We start from the raw sequence: 17,073 nt of genomic DNA, 5'->3' as shown, positions 1-17,073 counted from the left end.
CAGGAGGTCCTCAAGGGGAGTAATATCTGGATTGCTCCAGGTGACACGAATAGGAGGATAGGGCAGATGAATGCCTAGCTAAAGAGCTGGTATAGGTAGCAGGGATTTGCAGTTTTGGATTATTGGAATGTCTTCGGGGGTGCAAGTGTCCTGTATAAGAAGGGTGGTTTATATCTGAATAGGGAGGGGACCAATGTCTGGGCAGGGAGATTTGCTAATACTGCTTGTCTGGCTTTAAACTTTGTGAGGGCAAAGGGAGTGACAGGCAGGAGGAGGGGTCCCAAAGAGATATTGAGAAAAGAGACTAGTCTAAGGTTGGTACAGTTGAGAAGAGGAGCAAGTCAAATAGTCAAGGCAAGAAAGAGAAAAGCAGAGTATGAGGTAAGACTGATAAATTAACCTGCATTTATTTCAATGCAAGAGGGCCTACAGGTAAGGCAGGTGGACTTGGGACATGGTTGGGAGCATGAGACTAGGATATCATAGCTATTACAGAGCGGTATGTCACGTTCCGAGTGATGGATTGTGATAAGGGACTCTACTAAAGCACACAGGTGGACATTTCTACAACTGACATTGAGGCATCAGAATGGTGTGTTGTGTCCCTGCTGCCAAGGTCAAGGATGTCTCAGAGAGGGTGCTGACTATTCTCAAAGGGAAGGGCAGGAACTGGCACCTTAAGGGCTGATAAGTGACAGATGGAGGTCAACCTGGAAAAGTGTGAAGTCATTGACTTTGGAAGGTTGAATTTGAATGCATAATAAAGGGTTAAAGACAGGATTCTTGGCAGTGTGGATGAACAGAGGGATCTTGGGGTTTACATCCATAGATCCCTCAAAGTTGCCACCCAGGTTGATAGGGTTGTTAAGAAGGCATATAGTGTATTGGCTTTAATTAACAGGGGTATTGAGTTTAAGAGCTGTGAGGTTATGCTGCAGCTCTGTAAAACCCTGGTAAGACCACATTTAGAATATTGTGTTCAGTTCTGGTCGCCTAGGAAAGGTGTTGCCTGGTTTGGAGGGTGTGTCTCATGAAGAAAGGTTAAGGGAGCTAGGGCTTTTCTCATTGGAGCGAAGAAGGATGAGCGGGTGACATGATAAACGTGTACAAGATGATGAGAGGCATAGGTAGAGTGGATAGCCAGAGGCAGAAATGGCTATCACGAAGGGGCTTAATTTTAAGGTGATTGGAGGAAGGTTTAAGGGAGTTGTCAGAGGTTGATTCTTTAGGCAAAGAATGGTGGGTGCGTGGAATGCATTGCCGGCGGTGGTAGTAGAGTTATATACATTAGGGACATTTAAGCAACTCTTGGAAAGGCATATGGATGGTAGTAAAATGATGGGCATGTAGGTTAGTCTAATCTTAGAGTAGAATAAAAGGCTGACACAACATCGAGGGCCGAAGGGCCTGTACTGTGCTGTACCATGCTACAATACTGGATTTAGTGTTGTGCAATGAGGCAGAATTGATAAGGGAGCTTAAGGTGAAGGAACCCTTAGGAGGCAGTGATCATATTATGATTGAATTTACTCTGCAATTTGGAGTTTCTGAGAGTAATTCAGGAGACACAGCAGAGATTCATCCTGAGGATAAAGAAGCATGGTACAGGGAGGGTGAGGCAACCCTGGCTGACCAGGGAAATCGGGGATCGTATAAAAGCAAAAGAGAAAGTGTATAATGTGGCGTAGGGCAGTGTACTGTTCTATATTCTATGTTCTAACTTGCCCATAGTGTGCAGGGTTGTGTAGGTTAGGTGCATTAGTCAAGGATAAATGTAGAGAATGAGGGTAGGGGAATGGGTCTGGATGGGTTCCTTTTCAGAGGCTTGGTGTGGACTTGTTGGGCTGAATGGCCTGTTTCCATACTGTAGGGATTCTATAATTATGTACATCAGGGTGGGGGAGAATTACCTGGACACTGTGTTTCAGGAGACAGTCACACTTCTCAAACTAATTAACTCGAATTCGGTCAGGGACAGGAACATGTGGCTGTGAGTGAGGCTGGTCGAGGGATCCAGGAGGTAGAGCTGCAGGAGCCTCAGCTCCTGTCCATGTCCAACAGGTTCAAGAGTTTAGCTCCCTGTGTGGACAGGAATGGGGACTGCAGGGAGGATGAGCCGACTGACCACAGCATTATGGTGCAGGGAGCCATTCAAATGGGGAGAGACAGAAGAGAACTGTTGTTGTAATTGGGGATAGTATAGTTCGAGGAATAGGCACTGTTGCCTGTGACCAGGATTGAGAGTCCTGAAGGTTGTGTTGCCTACCTGGTGCTCGGGTTTGTGATATCTCATCTGGGCTGCAGAGGAACCTGGAGTGGGAAGGTAAAGATCCAGTGGTCATGGTCTGTGTAGATAAAATTGGGGCAGAGGTTCTGCTAAGGGAGTATGAACAGCTCGAAGCTAAATTAAAAGCAGAACCAAAAAGGTAATAATCTCTAGATTAATACCTGTGCCATGAGCAAATTAACACAGGGTCAATAAGATTAAGCAGATAAATGCGTGGCACAAAGGTTGGTGCAGGAGACATGGGACATTGGCACCAGTACTGGGGAAGAAGGGACCTGTTCCGATGGGTTGGTTTTCATCTGAGGAGAAAGTGAGGTCTGCAGATGCTGGAGATCAGAGCTGAAAATGTATTGCTGGAAAAGCGCAGCAGGTCAGGCAGCATCCAAGGAGCAGGAGAATCGACGTTTCGGGCATAAGCCCTTCTTCAGGAATGAAGAAGGGCTTATGCCCGAAACGTCGATTCTCCTGTTCCCTGGATGCTGTCTGACCTGCTGCGCTTTTCCAGCAACACATTTTCAGCGCTGGTTTTCATCTGAACCATGCTGGGACCAGAGTCCTCGTGAATCACATAAATAGGTCTGGAAACGGGGCTTTAAACTAAATGGGGGGGGGGTGGGGAGGGTGATTGGGATGGGGGGGGAAGGAGGAGAGCTCAGTTATAGAGGAAATTAGAAAACCTGAATTAAAGGAGGAGGTAAGAGAACAGAACTCTTATTAAATGTTATTAAAATCTCCAGCACAGACACAAGTAGGATAGAGTGTATGGAAAGGGTGAGCAATCAAACTTCAAGCACAATGGACAAACAAATGACAATGAGAAGAGGGAAGGTTAATACAGGACTGAAGCTGTTACATCTGAATGCAGACAGTATAAGGAATAAGGTAACTGAGCTTGTGGCGCAGATCGAAATCAGCAGGTATGACGTAGTAGGCATCACGGAGAGGTGGCTGCAAGAGGATCAGGATTGGGAATAGAATATTCAAGGATATACATCCTATCGTAAAGATAAGCAGGTGGCCAGAGAGGGTGGGACTGCCCTATTAGTCAGAAATGAAATTAAATCAATAGTAAGAAACAAAGTAGGGTCAGATGGAGTAGAACTGAGGAACAGCAAAAGTTTAAAAAAAACACATAGTTGGAGTTATGTGCAGGCCTCCAAATAGTCAGGAGTTGGGGCACAAGATACACCAGGAGGTAGAAAAGATGTGTAAGAAAGACAATGTTGCGTTGGTTATGGGGGATTTCAATAAGCAGATGGTCTGGGAAAATCAGGTTGGTAGTGTGTTGCTGGAAAAGCACAGCAGGTCAGGCGGCATCCAAGGAGCAGGAAAATCAACGTTTCGGGCAAAAGTCCTTCATCAGGCTCCGGCCCGAAATGTTGAGTTTCCAGCTCCTCAGATGCTGCCTGACCTGCTGTGCTTTTCCAGCAACACACTCTCAACTTTGATCTCCAGCATCTGCAGACCTCACTGTCTCCAAATCAGGTTGGTAGTGGATTCCAAGAAAAGGAGTTTGTGGAATATCCACGAAATGACTTTTTGGAGAAGCTTGTGGTAGAGCCCACCAAGGAACAGGCAATACTGGATTTAGTGTTGTGCAATGAGGCAGAATTGATAAGGTGAAGGAATCCTTAGGAGGCGGTGATCATATTATAATTGAATTTACTCTGCAATTTGGAGTTTCTGACCAGGGAAATCGGGGATCGTATAAAAGCAAAAGAGAAAGTGTATAATGTGGCGTAGGGCAGTGGGAATCCAGAGGATTGAGAAGCTTGCAAAGACCAACAGGGGGCAAAAAATCAGAAATGAGGAAGGAGAAGATTATATATGAGAGTAAGCTAGCCAGTAATATAAAGGAAGACTGTAAGAGTTTCTTTAAATATATAAAGGACAAAAGAGAGGCGAAAATAGAATTGAGCCATTGGAAAATGACGCTGGAGAGATAGTAGTGGGGAACAGGAAAATGGCCGAAGCACAGAATAATTACTTTGCATCCATCTTCATGGTGGAAGACACGAGTAAAATCCCAAACATTCAAGAGAGTGAGGGGGCAGAACTGAGTATGGTGGCCATCACCAAGGAGAAGGTGCTAAAAAGACTGAATGGCCTGAAGGTGGATAAATCACCTTGACCAGGTGGACTACACCCCAGAGTTCTAAGGGTGATAGCTGAATAGATAGTGGTGATCATTCAGGAATCACGAGAAACAGGACGGTCCCAGAGGACTGGAAAATCACTAATGTGACACCTCTGCTTAAGGGAGTAAGACAACAAAAGGGAAATTACAGACCGATTAGCCTAACCTCGGTCCTGGGTAAGTTCCTGGAATCCAATGTGAAGGATGAGATTTCTGAATACTTGGAAGTGCATGGTAAAATAGGGCAAAGTCAGCATGGTTTTGTCAAGGGAAGGTCATGCCTGACAAATCTGCTAGCATTCTTTGAGTTAGTAAAAAGTAGGTTAGACCAAGGTGAGCCAATGAATGTTACCTATCTGGACTTCAAGAATGCCTTTGACAAGGTGCTATATTGTATGCTACTGAATATAGGGAGAGGGACAGGTAGCATTGAGGAGCGCAGGAGGCTGCAGAAGGATTTGGTAAAAACAAGGACTGCAGATGCTGGAAACCAGAGTCTAGATTAGAGTGGTGCTGGAAAAGCACAGCAGGTCAGGCAGCATTCGAGGAGCAGGAAGGGCTTTTGCCTGAAACATCGATTTTCCTGCTCCTCGGATGCTGCCTGACCTGCTGTGCTTTTCCAGCACCACTCTAATCTAGACTGCAGAAGTATTTGGACAGGGTAGAAAAGTAGGCAAAGAAGTGGCAGATGGAGTGGGAAAGTGTGAGGTCATGCATTTTGGTGGGGAGAATAGAGGCATGGACGAAAGTGGGACGAAAATGCAAAAGTCTGTAGTGCAAAGAGACTTGGGAGTTCTAGTCCAAGATTCTCTCAAGGTAAACTTGCAGGTTGAGTCAGTAGTTAGGAAGGCAAATGCAATGATGGCATTTATTTTGAGTGGACTTGAATATAAAAGTAGGACATACTGAGACTTTATAAGGCTCTGGTCAGACCATATTTCGAGTATTGTGCGCAGTTTTGGGCCCCAAATCTCAGGAAGGATATACTGGCCCTGAAGTGTGTTCAGATGAGGTTCACAAGAATGGTCCCTGGAATGAAAAGCTTAGCATTTGAGAAATGTTTAAGGACTCTGGGTCTATAACCGATAAAGTTGAGAAGGATGGGGGGGGGGGGGGGGGGGGGGGGGGTTCTAATTGAAACACAGGATACTGAATGGTCCGGGCAGAGTGGATGTTGGAAAGATGTTCCCATTGGTAAGAGAGACTAGTAGCCGAGGGCACAGCCTTAGAGTAAAAGGGAAGACCCTTTAGAACTGAAATAAGGAGAAACTTCTTCAGCCAGAGAGTGGGGAATCTATGGAATTCATTGTCACAGAAAGGTGTGGAGACCAGGTCATTGAGTGTATTTAAGACTGAGATAGATAGATAGGTTCTTGAGCATCAAGTGTTATAGGGAGAAAGAGGGAAAATATGGTTGAGAAACATATCAGCCATGATTGAATGGCAGAGCAGACGCAATAGACTGAATGGCCTAATTTCTGCTCCTATATCTTATGGTCTTATTTCCCAACTGCCCCCGAAATAACTCTTCAGAGGCTGCTATTCTGTCACCAATCACCCTCCATTCTCAAATGCATAGCCTTTGACAATAGCACAGCCTTTCACTGAGTGAAGCATTCCAGGCCTCAGTACTGCTGACATTCATCCTTTTATTGTCAACCAGCTCTTCCTGATTGGGGTTGCTTATCTAATCCAATCTGGGAACTCATATTCTATGAATTCTACTGGCTAGCTAAGTTCATTACAATCAATACGTCCCTCACCATGAATCCACAAACGCAGGGCAGTCCGATTCCTTTACAAGCCTCAAGGTGCTTTTTAATACTGAATCAGGTTTGTCCAACTTGGAATCTAACATGGGAGGCGTATAATGAATGGGAGCTCACCTCTTGTGCCAGGAGTGCCTCGGTGGGCTTTCACTCCTTTCTTCCAGAGGCAGAAGTGTAGAGGTGCTCCTTCAGTCATGCCCATCTCTGGTTCAGAGGACTCAATTATGTTTGTTGGAGAGAGTGACCACTGGGTCCCCGAAGTATTTCTGAAGGCTTGGATGGGCAGTGTAAGTTTTGCACATTGTGTGAATTTGCAGCTTCCAAATGATCCACATGCTTGATCACATCAACCCAAACTTTATAAATTGCTGATCCAGATCTCATGTTGATCATGCCGCTTACCTGTGTTTGGTCAGTTCCATGGTTCTTGCACCAGACTTTGTCTATTTTGTCTGTCTCACCTGATGGAGTCTTGGGTTCGATACTGGATTTCCTAGTGTCGTTCAACCCCACCGGGTGTGGGCAGATCAAGCTTAGCCTATTTCTAGTCTTCTACCTATTTCTACTCAGCCTCCTGGAAGGTGTTCTAATTTGTAATTAAAAGTACTCAGTATTAGAGCCATCACTGAAGTAACCGGGAAATATGGATGACACTGCCTTACCCTCTTTAAGCAGACCAAGTAGGGGTTTGTGGTCTGTGATTATCATGAATTTTCATCCATAGAGTTATTGGTGGAACTGTCTGACTCCAAATATGACCATCAATCCTTCTTTTTCTACATGTGCATATTTATGCTCTGCATTAGCCAGAGTCCTGGATGCATAAGCTATTGGGCGTTTCTCTCGAATGGGCTGCCTATGATGGGAAAGCATTGGACATTGATACCAGATTTTTCTTGGGATTGTAGTGTGCCAACATGTTAGAAAATGATAGCTCTTCCTTGACTTCATTGAAAGCTGGGCCTTTCTATGAGACCATTTCCAAGGTTGTCCCTTCTTTAGGAGTTGATGCAATGACACCAGGATGAATGCCAAGTTGTGTATGAACTTTCCGTAATAATTTACTAGACCCAGAAATGACGTAAGCTCCAGGACAGACATGGGGGCTATGCCAATTTTGATCACCACCACTTTATCTTCCAACGGGTGTAACCTGGTCTTGTCGACATTTTAGGTCACTTGGCAGGCCTGGAACACATTTTTCCCTTCTTAGGCATATGCTGCCTCAGAAAAACACCTTGGGCCATTTCCAAGTTCTCTAAGTGCTCCTTATTGATTTTCTCATGATGTCATCTAGATAAATGGTGACCTGAGGTACATCCTACAAAATGTTCTCCATCGTCTGAACAGACTGATGATACCCCACATGGCTCTCTCATATTTTAGTAGAAGTCCTTATGAGTATTATTTGTAGCATACCTCTGAGAATCCTAATCTAAACGTGACTGCAAGTAAGCATAGCTCATGTCTAGCTTCTTGCAGGACAAACCCCCTGCCAGCTTTGCGTACAACTCCTCTATCTGAGGGATTGGGTAGTTATCCAAATATGAGAAATGATGTATAATGTGGAAAGATGGGAAGTTGTTTATTTTGGAAGAGAGAACAAAAGAATAGAATATTATTTAAATGGAGACAAACTGCAAAAAGCTGCAGCACAAAGGGATTTGGGTGGAAACTTGTGCAAGAATGATGCAAACGATCATGAAAACTAATGGAATGTTGGCCCTTATTTGAAGAGAGTTGAAGTATATGAGTAGGAAGATCTCACAGCAACTGTTGGTCGGATCATATCTTGTGTAGTTTGAGCAGTTTTGGTTCCCATATTTAAGGAAAGATCCATTAAATAAACGCAGTTCAAATAAGGTTCATTAAGACGATCCCTGGTTTGGAGGGATTGTCTTATGAGCAAAGGCTAGACACATTGGGCCTCCACTCACTGGAGTTTAGAAGAACGATATCTCATTGAAACATACTGATCCTTAAAAGGCTTGACAGAGTACATACTGAGATGATTCTCCCATTCCATCAGAGTCTAGAACTGGGGTGTTAGATTAAGACTGAGATGAAGAGGAATTTCTGCTTGGAACTCCTTACCACAGAGAGCTGTGGGTTAGAGTTCTTGCGTATATTTAAAGTTGAGATAACTAGATTCTTCAATAAAACAAAGAACTGCATATGCTGGAAAGTCTGGCAGCATCTTTGCGGAGAAGGCAGAATGAACAATTTTATTCAGGTGACCCTTAATCAGAAGATTGATTATTGATTAATCAGGGAATCAAGGGTTATGAGGCAAGGCAGGAAAGTTGATGTGCGGAATGTTGAATCAGCCGTGATCCTGTTGATTGGTGGAGCAAGGGTGAGGGGCCAAACGGTCTATTCTTATTACTATTTTTTAATGATCTTATTGTTACTTCCGTGTTGAAATACTTGTTGGGAATCCAGTCCTCTTACCAATCTATTCTGCTTTCCCTTTTTCTGATACTTAACATCTGGAGTTTTGACTCCATCATGGCGGCTCAGTGGTGAGTACTGCTCCTCACAGCCTGAGTGGTGCCTGGGTTCGATTCCACCCTCGGGTGACTGTGTGGAGACTGCATGGGTTACCTCTGGGTGCTCTGGTTTCCCCCCTCAGTCCAAAGATGAGCAGGTTAGGTGAATTAGCCATGGAAGATGCAGGGTTACAGGAATAGAATAGGGGGTTGGGTCTGTGTTGGATGGTGTTCAGCAGATCAGTGCAGACTTGAAATGGCTGAGTGGCCTCTTTCCACACAGTAAGGATTTTTTTGATTCTATGGCCTAGCATTTCACATGCTAATGATTTTGTAAATTGAAGTTGTTCACAACCAAAATGTATTTGCAACTTAGCCTATTTCCTTTCTTCAATAGGTGGTGGGGCTGTTTATCAGCCTGTTACTGTGGTTACGCCTCAAGGCCAGGTAGTGACGCAAACGCATGGCACAATACGTATCCAGAATGCACAGGTAGGTTTATAACTTCATATTGGGAGGGAACTGGTAATGAGTGAGAGTATCATAAACAGCAAAAATAAATTATTGAATGGTCGTCATACTGCTTTGTGATAACTTACACTTTTAATATTATTAATTGTATCGAACTCTAGTTTATAGCAAAAAGGTAAATCTGGCATGTAATTAGGTGGAAATATTCTCCATCACAAGAGCAGTGTATACATTGGTAACACCAATATCCACAATATACATTCACAGTGAGCAGGCTGGCTACAGTGACAGCACTATTGCAAACCTAGTTGTACAGATACGAGGAGGATACAGGTACAATGTGAAGGTTGATGAACACTGACTGTGTCGTTTCAGTACATAAACTGATTACACATCACCCTGATCACAACATTGCAAGGTATTTGATGGGCAGAATGGCTTAATTTCTGCTCCTTTGTCTTATGGTCTTATGGTACATGCTGGTTATGCTGATGCACGGAATGACCTGTATCAATACAGAGGTTTATTATCCTGACGCTAAGAATATGATTGTGCTGGTTGGAGTGATACCTCAGACAAAGGAAGTTGATTGTTGGAGATCAGTCATTTCAGCTCCAGGACATCTCTGCAGGAGTTCCCCTGGATAGTATCCTAAGCCCAATCATCTTCAGCTGCTTCATCAATGACATTCCTTCCATCATAAGGTCAGAAATGGGGATGTATGTTAATTATTATACAATGTTCAACTCGATTCATGACTCCTCGGATAAAGAAATAGTCTGTTTTAAGATGCAGCGATTTCCCGACAGTATCCAGAATTGGGCTGAAATGTAGCATTCATATCATGCAAATGCCAGGCAATAACCATCTCCAATAAGAGATAGTTTAACCATCACTCCATGTCATTCAGTAATATTGTTGTCCCTGAATTCCCCATTATCAACATCCTGGGAGTTACAATTGACCAGAAACTGGACTGGACTAGCCACATAAGTATTGTGGCTCTAAGAGCAGGTCAGAGGCTAGGAATACTGCGGTGAGTAATTCACCTCCTGACTCCCCACAGCCTGTCCACCATCTACACGGTGGCACAGTGGTTAGCACTGCTGCCTCACAGCGCCTGAGACCCGGGTTCAATTCCCGCCTCAGGCGACTCTCTTTGTGGAGTTTGCACATTCTCCCCGTGTCTGCGTGGGTTTCCACCGGGTGCTCCGGTTTCCTCCCACAATCCAAAGATGTGCAGGTCAGGTGAATTGGCCATGCTAAATTGCCCGTAGTGTTAGGTAATGGGTAAGTGTAGGGGTGTGGATGGGTTGCGCTTTGGCATATAGAAGGACAAGGGCAGCAGATACATGGGAACAACAGCATCTGCAAGTTTCCCCTCCAAGTGACACTCCATCCTGACTTGGAAATATATTGTCATTCGTTTTGTGTTACTGGGTCAAAATCCAGGCACTGTCTCCCTAACAGTATCTATGACACATGGACTGCAACAGTTCTAAGAAAGCAGCTCACCAATAAATGCCGGCCAAGTGAGCAACATCCTCCCAGAAATGAATTTATAAAAACGTGCAGAATGATTACATTAATACGAGATGAACAGTCACAGTGTATGGACTGATTATAATTTAATGATGGAGTAGTCAAGAGAGGCTGACAGCTTCCATTCATGTCACCTTCTGATAATGGCATAGTGTTCGAACTGTAGAGTTTTGTGACAGAAATTATCCTGAGCTGCCTGAATGGCGATTCCTGGTGGTGACTGTGCAGTATACTGTGACCTGATTCTCTTACAAAGGAACAGCTTGTACACACAGTAAACTGCTGAAGTAGATAGAGGTTTACTCTTTAGAAGAAAATGACTGAATTGATCTTTATTTGCAAGGAAAGTGAAATTAAACTCTGGCGTCCACATTTCTCCTCCATTTTCTCAGCTGTTTTCTTGTCCAGGTTTGGTGGCAGGGAAGAATTGTCCTTTAAAATGCACACATCTTGAAATATCCAGAACACACTAATGCAATAATAATTTCTTACAAAGTTCAAGTTATTGCTTCCACTAAAATAAATCAAAGAATTATGGATGCTGGAAACTGAAACAAAATGGAAACAGAAGTGTTACTGGACTAAAAATGTTAACTCTGCTTTCTTTCCACAGATGCTACCAGACCTGCTGAGTTTCTCCAGCAATATCTGTTTTTATTACTTGCAATAATCCATTGGCCACAGTAAAAAGGCAGGCTGCCTTCTAGTCAAATACCAGCAACCTTTCCAGCTGTCAGGCCCAGAATTCAAGATATGATTGTTCCATGTGTCATCCTAACAACTTTGGTGGGATTTAAGACCATAAGACATAGGAGCAGAAGTAAGGCCATTCGGCCCATCGAGTCCACTCCGCCATTCAATCATGGCTGATGGGCATTTCAACTCCACTTACCCGCATTCCCCCCGTAGCCCTTAATTCCTTGTGACATCAAGAATTTATCAATTTCTGCCTTGAAGACATTTACCATCCCAGCCTCCACTGCACTCTGTGGCAATGAATTCCACAGGCCCACCACTCTCTGGCTGAAGAAATGTCTCCGCATTTCTGTTCTGAATTTACCCCCTCTAATTCTAAGGCTGTGTCCACGGGTCCTAGTCTCCTCGCCTAACGGAAACAATTTCCTAGCGTCCACCCTCTCCAAGCCATGTATTATCTTGTAAGTTTCTATTAGATCTCCCCTTAATCTTCTAAACTCCAATGAATACAATCCCAGGATCCTCAGCCGTTCCTCAAATGTTAGACCTACCATTCCAGGGATCATCCGTGTGAATCTCCGCTGGACACGCTCCAGTGCCAGTATGTCCTTCCTGAGGTGTGGGGACCAAACCTGGACACAGTACTCCAAATGGGGCCTAACCAGAGCTTTATAAAGTCTCAGGAGCACAACAGTGCTTTTATATTCCAACCCTCTTGAGATAATTGACAACATTGCATTCGCTTTCTTAATCACGGACTCAACCTGCATGCTTACCTTTAGAGAATCCTCAACTAGCACTCCCAGATCCCTCTGTACTTTGGCTTTACGAATTTTCTCACCATTTAGAAAGTAGTTTCTATTCTTTTTTCCAAAGTGCAAGACCTCGCATTTGCTCACATTGAATTCCATCAGCCATTTTCTGGACCACTCTTCCAAACTGTCTAGATCCTTCTGCAGCCTCCCCACTTCCTCAGTACTACCTGCCTGTCCACCTAACTTTGTATCATCGGCAAACTTCGCTAGAATGCCCCCAGTTCCTTCATCCAGATCATTAATATATAATGCGAACAGCTGCGGCCCCAACACTGAACCCTGCGGGACACTGCTTGTCACCAGCTGCCATTCCGAAAAAGAACCTTTTATCCCAACTCTCTGCCTTCTGTCAGACAGCCAATCCTCAATCCATACCAGTAGCTCACCTCGCACACCATGGGCCCTCACCTTGCTCAGCAGCCTCCCGTGTGGCACCTTATCAAAGGCCTTTTGGAAGTCTAGGTAGACCACATCCACTGGGTTTCCCTGGTCTAACCTACTTGTCACCTCTTCAAAGAACTCCAACAGGTTTGTCAGGCACGACCTCCCCTTACTAAATCCATGTTGACTTGTTCTAATCCGACGCTGCTCTTCCAAGAGTTTAGAAACCTCATCCTTAATGATGGATTGTAGAATTTTACCAACAACCGAGGTTAGGCTAATTGGCCTATAATTTTCCATCTTTTGCCTTGATCCTTTCTTGAACAAGGGGATCTTCCAATCATCCGGGACTTTCCCTGACTCCAGTGACTTTTGAAAGATCTCGACCAACGCCTCCGCTATTTCCCCAGCCACCTCCCTCAGAACTCTAGGATGTAGCCCATCAGGGCCAGGAGATTTATCAATTTTAAGATCTTTTAGCTTTTCTAGCACTTTCTCTTTTGTATTGGCAACCATACTCAACTCAGCCTCCTGACTCCCTTTAATTGTTGGGATATTACTCATGTCTTCCACTGTGAAGACTGACGCAAAGTACTTATTAAGTTCTCCTGCTATTTCCTTATCTCCCATCACTAGGCTTCCAGCATCAGTTTGAAGTGGCCCAATGTCTACTCTTGCCTGTCGTTTGTTTCTTATGTATTGAAAGAAACTTTTACTATCATTTCTAATATTACTGGCTAGAATTGAAAGAAAACCCACAGTGAGAATTTTGTTTCTTGCCTTTCCTGAGGAATAAATAGATATGTAACCATAAATTTTTCCAGTCTGTGGTTCAATACACTTCCCTAAACTGTGTCTCTGTATTCATTGTCCCAAGGCTTCCCTTGTCTCCACTGCTTTGAATTCAAGATCCATCTCCTCAACTTTAAATCCCTCTAGAACCTTGTCAGCTAAATCCCCAGTCTGATATCTCTACCCGAGCACTTTGTTCCCCAGTGGTTTATTGTGTATCACTTTGTTTCACAAAAGGTGGCAGAATATTTGCTTCACATAACTCCTGTTGCTTTAAAAGCCTATGTGACTACGCTTTCAGGTACAGTTCAGTGACTGGATTTGATCTGATTTATTTTTGTTACATGTATCAAGATACAGTGAAAAGTATTGTTTTGTGTGCTATCCAGGCAAATCATGCCTTATGTCAGGGTAATAAAACAGAATGCAGAATATAGTGTTACAGATACAGAGAAGATGCAGAGAAAGATAAACTTTAATATATGGGCGGTCTGTTCGAAAACATTCATGGGCCCCTGTTGATGAAACTGTTTAACAATGTAACCTGGGCACCATCAGCATGAGGCAGTGCATTTAGAAGATGCTCAGATTCCCTTTTGCCTTCTACCTACATGACATTTCCTCACTATTGCTTAGGTTCTAACTTCGCTGTTTTTGCAGCTCCAGCCAAGTATTGCAAGAATAAGGAGTGGTGCTGAGACCTTGTGTGGCCTGTTCAAATGTTCTGAAAGTGGATCATTCAGCAAGAGATGCTACAAGAATATTAGCTGCTCTGAGTGCCTTTACATTTTATTGTAGTATTGAGGCTGTGTGGATAAAGCAATCCTTTGATTTGGCTGTTGCCTGTTTATACTCTGAACAAGCTGAATTGTTTTACCCAGTAGTGGTTGATCTGTAAAGTCAGTGGAAGTCAAATATATTTTGTAAAATTCTCCTTTGGGGGGTGGGGGGGTAAACTACTTTCCATTATGTGGTTACTGAGCTGTATAACACTTAGCTATCATGTTCCACCCATGATTTGTTTGAAGTTCGTTGATCTCTGAGAGGTCGTCATCCTGAAATGTTAACCGTTTCCCTTTATAGATGCTATTGGACCTGCTGACGGCTTCTAACATTTTCAGTTTTTAAGTCTGTTAACAAGTCTTACGTAGAGATAAAAGCAAGATACTGCATCCACTGGAGATCTGAAATAAAACTGGAAAGTGCTGGAGAAACTCGGCAGGTCTGGCAGTATATGTGGAGTGTTAACGTTTTGAGACCAATGTGACTCTGCTTCAAACTCTTCCCTTTACACAGATGCTGCCAGGTTTGCTGAGTTTCTTCAGTACTTTCTGTTTTGTGGTAATGTAGACAACTGGATGAATAATCAAAGGGCTGTGATAAGTCCTATTCTATGAACTCAGTAAATCCAGACTAGAAAGTGAGTGCTAGTAATAGTGACTAGAAAACTACCAGATTGTCACAAAAATTAATTTCATTAATTTCCTTTGGAGAATAAAATCTGCTGTCATTACATGGTTTGGTATATGACAGACTGTGGACATGCAGTTGTGCGATTTCACTCTAAATTGTTTTCTGAAATGGCAGTAGCAAGTCCATAAAGCAATAATATACAGAAGCAGATTAAACCATTCAGCCCATCCAATCTGCTCTGCCATTTAGTCATGGCTGATAAGTTTCTCAACTCCATTCTCCTGCCTCTCCCTATAACCCTTGATCCCCTTACTAATCATGAACCTATCTATTGCTGTGTTAAATACGCTCAATCACTTTGCCTGCATAGTCTTCTGTGACAATGCGTTCCACAGGTTAACCACCCTCTGGCTGAAAAAATCCCTCCTCATCATAGTTCCAAAGATTTTTTAACTCACTCTGAGGCTGTGGTCTTGGGTCCTAAGTCTCTGTGTGCATTTTATCCAGGCCTCTCAATATTCTGTAAATTTCAATGAGATTTTTTGATATCTTTCTACACTCCATCGAGTATGCACCAAGAATCCTCAACTGCTCCTCCTATTACAAGCCTACACCCCTGGGATCATTCCTGTATACCTCCCCTCCAACGCTAGCACACCTTGCTGTTGATAAGTGGCCCAAAATTGCTCTCACTATTCCAAATGTGGCCTGACCATAGCCTTATACAGCCTCAACAGTACACACCTGCTGTTGTTTTCTGGCCCTCTTGAATGAATATTGCATTAGACATCCTAATTGCCAAATGAACTTGCACGTTAACCTTAAGAGAATCTTGAAATACGACTCCCGAGCCCCCTTGCACTTCAGATTTCTGAAGCTTTTCCCCATTTGAAAATAGTCTGAACCCCTATTCTTCCAACTACATAACTTCATATTTTGCCACATAGCATTCCATCTGCCACTTCTTTGCCCACTCACCGAGCATGTCCAAGTCCTTCTGCTGCCTCCTCACTTCCTCAGCACGACCTGTTCCACTGTCATCTACCTTTGTGTCATCTGCAAACTTAGCAACAGTGTCCTCTGTACTCCAATGTCCTAACACAGACCCCCACAGAACTCCACTGCTATCCTGAAAAAGACCCCTTTATTTCTACTCTCTGCCTTCTGACAATACCTTGTCCCTAACACTATGGGCTCTTACCTTATTTTGCAGCCTCCTGTATGACATCTTGTCAAAGTCACTCAGTTGTACTCATGCTTAACATCATTTTCTTAAAGGTAATTAAAGCTGATCTTCTAGTGACAACCACATCCGATGAATACATAAAAATCCTAAGGCTGCAGACTCTGCAAAAAACCAGTCTAGTGCTGTGGTGTTCCCAGAGTAGTACTGTGTGTCAGTGAGTCTGGTATGTTAGCAATGTGTTCCACTGAAAGCAACCAGGTGAAAATGACCATTTGAAAATATTAGAGTCTGTTGTTCTCTATTAAAGCTCATTCGAGACAGTGGATTATTTTAAGTTGTACATTTAACTGTTGCAGATAGTTAGATCATGCCTGTCCTTTAGACAGATCAGCACTCTAAATCTGAAACTTATGCATTAGGCAAGTTTATTTAAATACTGATTAAATGTCACACTGAATATTTGTTTTTTAACAGCTGCAGCTGCAACTAAATCAAGATGTGAATGTCTTGCATCAAGACAGTGAGAATTCTCCAAAAAACAAACGAGGAGTCTTGCCAAAGCAAGCTACTAATATCATGAGATCCTGGCTGTTCCAGCACATTGCGGTAAGTTTCACATGTCATGTTGTTTAGCTGTAGATGACAGCTGCAATAAAACCCTTGTTTTAAATTTGTTATGCTCATTTGAACAATCTTTTTTTATTTTCTGTGTTCAATCGATTTTTTTGTGTGGGCTGGTGTGATTTTTAATATCATCAAGTAGCTCATATGATAAACATTTCCAGCTGTGTGTCTCATTGTGAACAGTGTCACATGCTTGACTCGACAAATATTCCATAGCTTGATTGTGAAGTTCAGCTTGGTTCCCCGTTAACATAATTCCAGCTTGTCTAGTGAGATTTAGTCTTCAGTGCTTCAGGCTGCACAGTGTAAGCTGTTCTCATCAGATTTCAATTTCACATTTAAAATACCTAATGATTAAAATTCTGGTGTTATGTATTCCTTGTGGCACTGCTGATGAGCTTCACAAAGACCTGGTTGGACCACACCTTGAATCTCTGTGAGCAACCCTGGCCACCTCATCTTGGAAAGATA

General features: G+C 43.3%; 1 protein-coding gene across 4 annotated transcripts in view; it reads left to right on the top strand.

Annotated features, from left to right (window-relative positions):
- The window catches only part of LOC122555444 (homeobox protein PKNOX1), a 114,887-nt gene that overhangs the window by 77,715 nt on the left and 20,099 nt on the right, over nucleotides 1–17,073 (top strand). For all 4 annotated transcript variants that reach the window (XM_043701451.2, XM_043701450.2, XM_043701452.2 and 1 more), the window contains 2 exons: nucleotides 9,080–9,174; nucleotides 16,453–16,584. In XM_043701451.2, the coding sequence (XP_043557386.1) occupies nucleotides 9,080–9,174; nucleotides 16,453–16,584 (227 nt within the window). The remainder of the gene's footprint in view (nucleotides 1–9,079; nucleotides 9,175–16,452; nucleotides 16,585–17,073) is intronic.

This window comes from Chiloscyllium plagiosum, unplaced genomic scaffold (genome assembly GCF_037043375.1).
Source record: "Chiloscyllium plagiosum isolate Xiang-an unplaced genomic scaffold, Cpla_swu_hap1 HiC_scaffold_12, whole genome shotgun sequence".
Taxonomy (NCBI): Eukaryota; Metazoa; Chordata; class Chondrichthyes; order Orectolobiformes; family Hemiscylliidae; genus Chiloscyllium; species Chiloscyllium plagiosum.
This window is presented reverse-complemented; position numbering and strand designations above follow the sequence as displayed.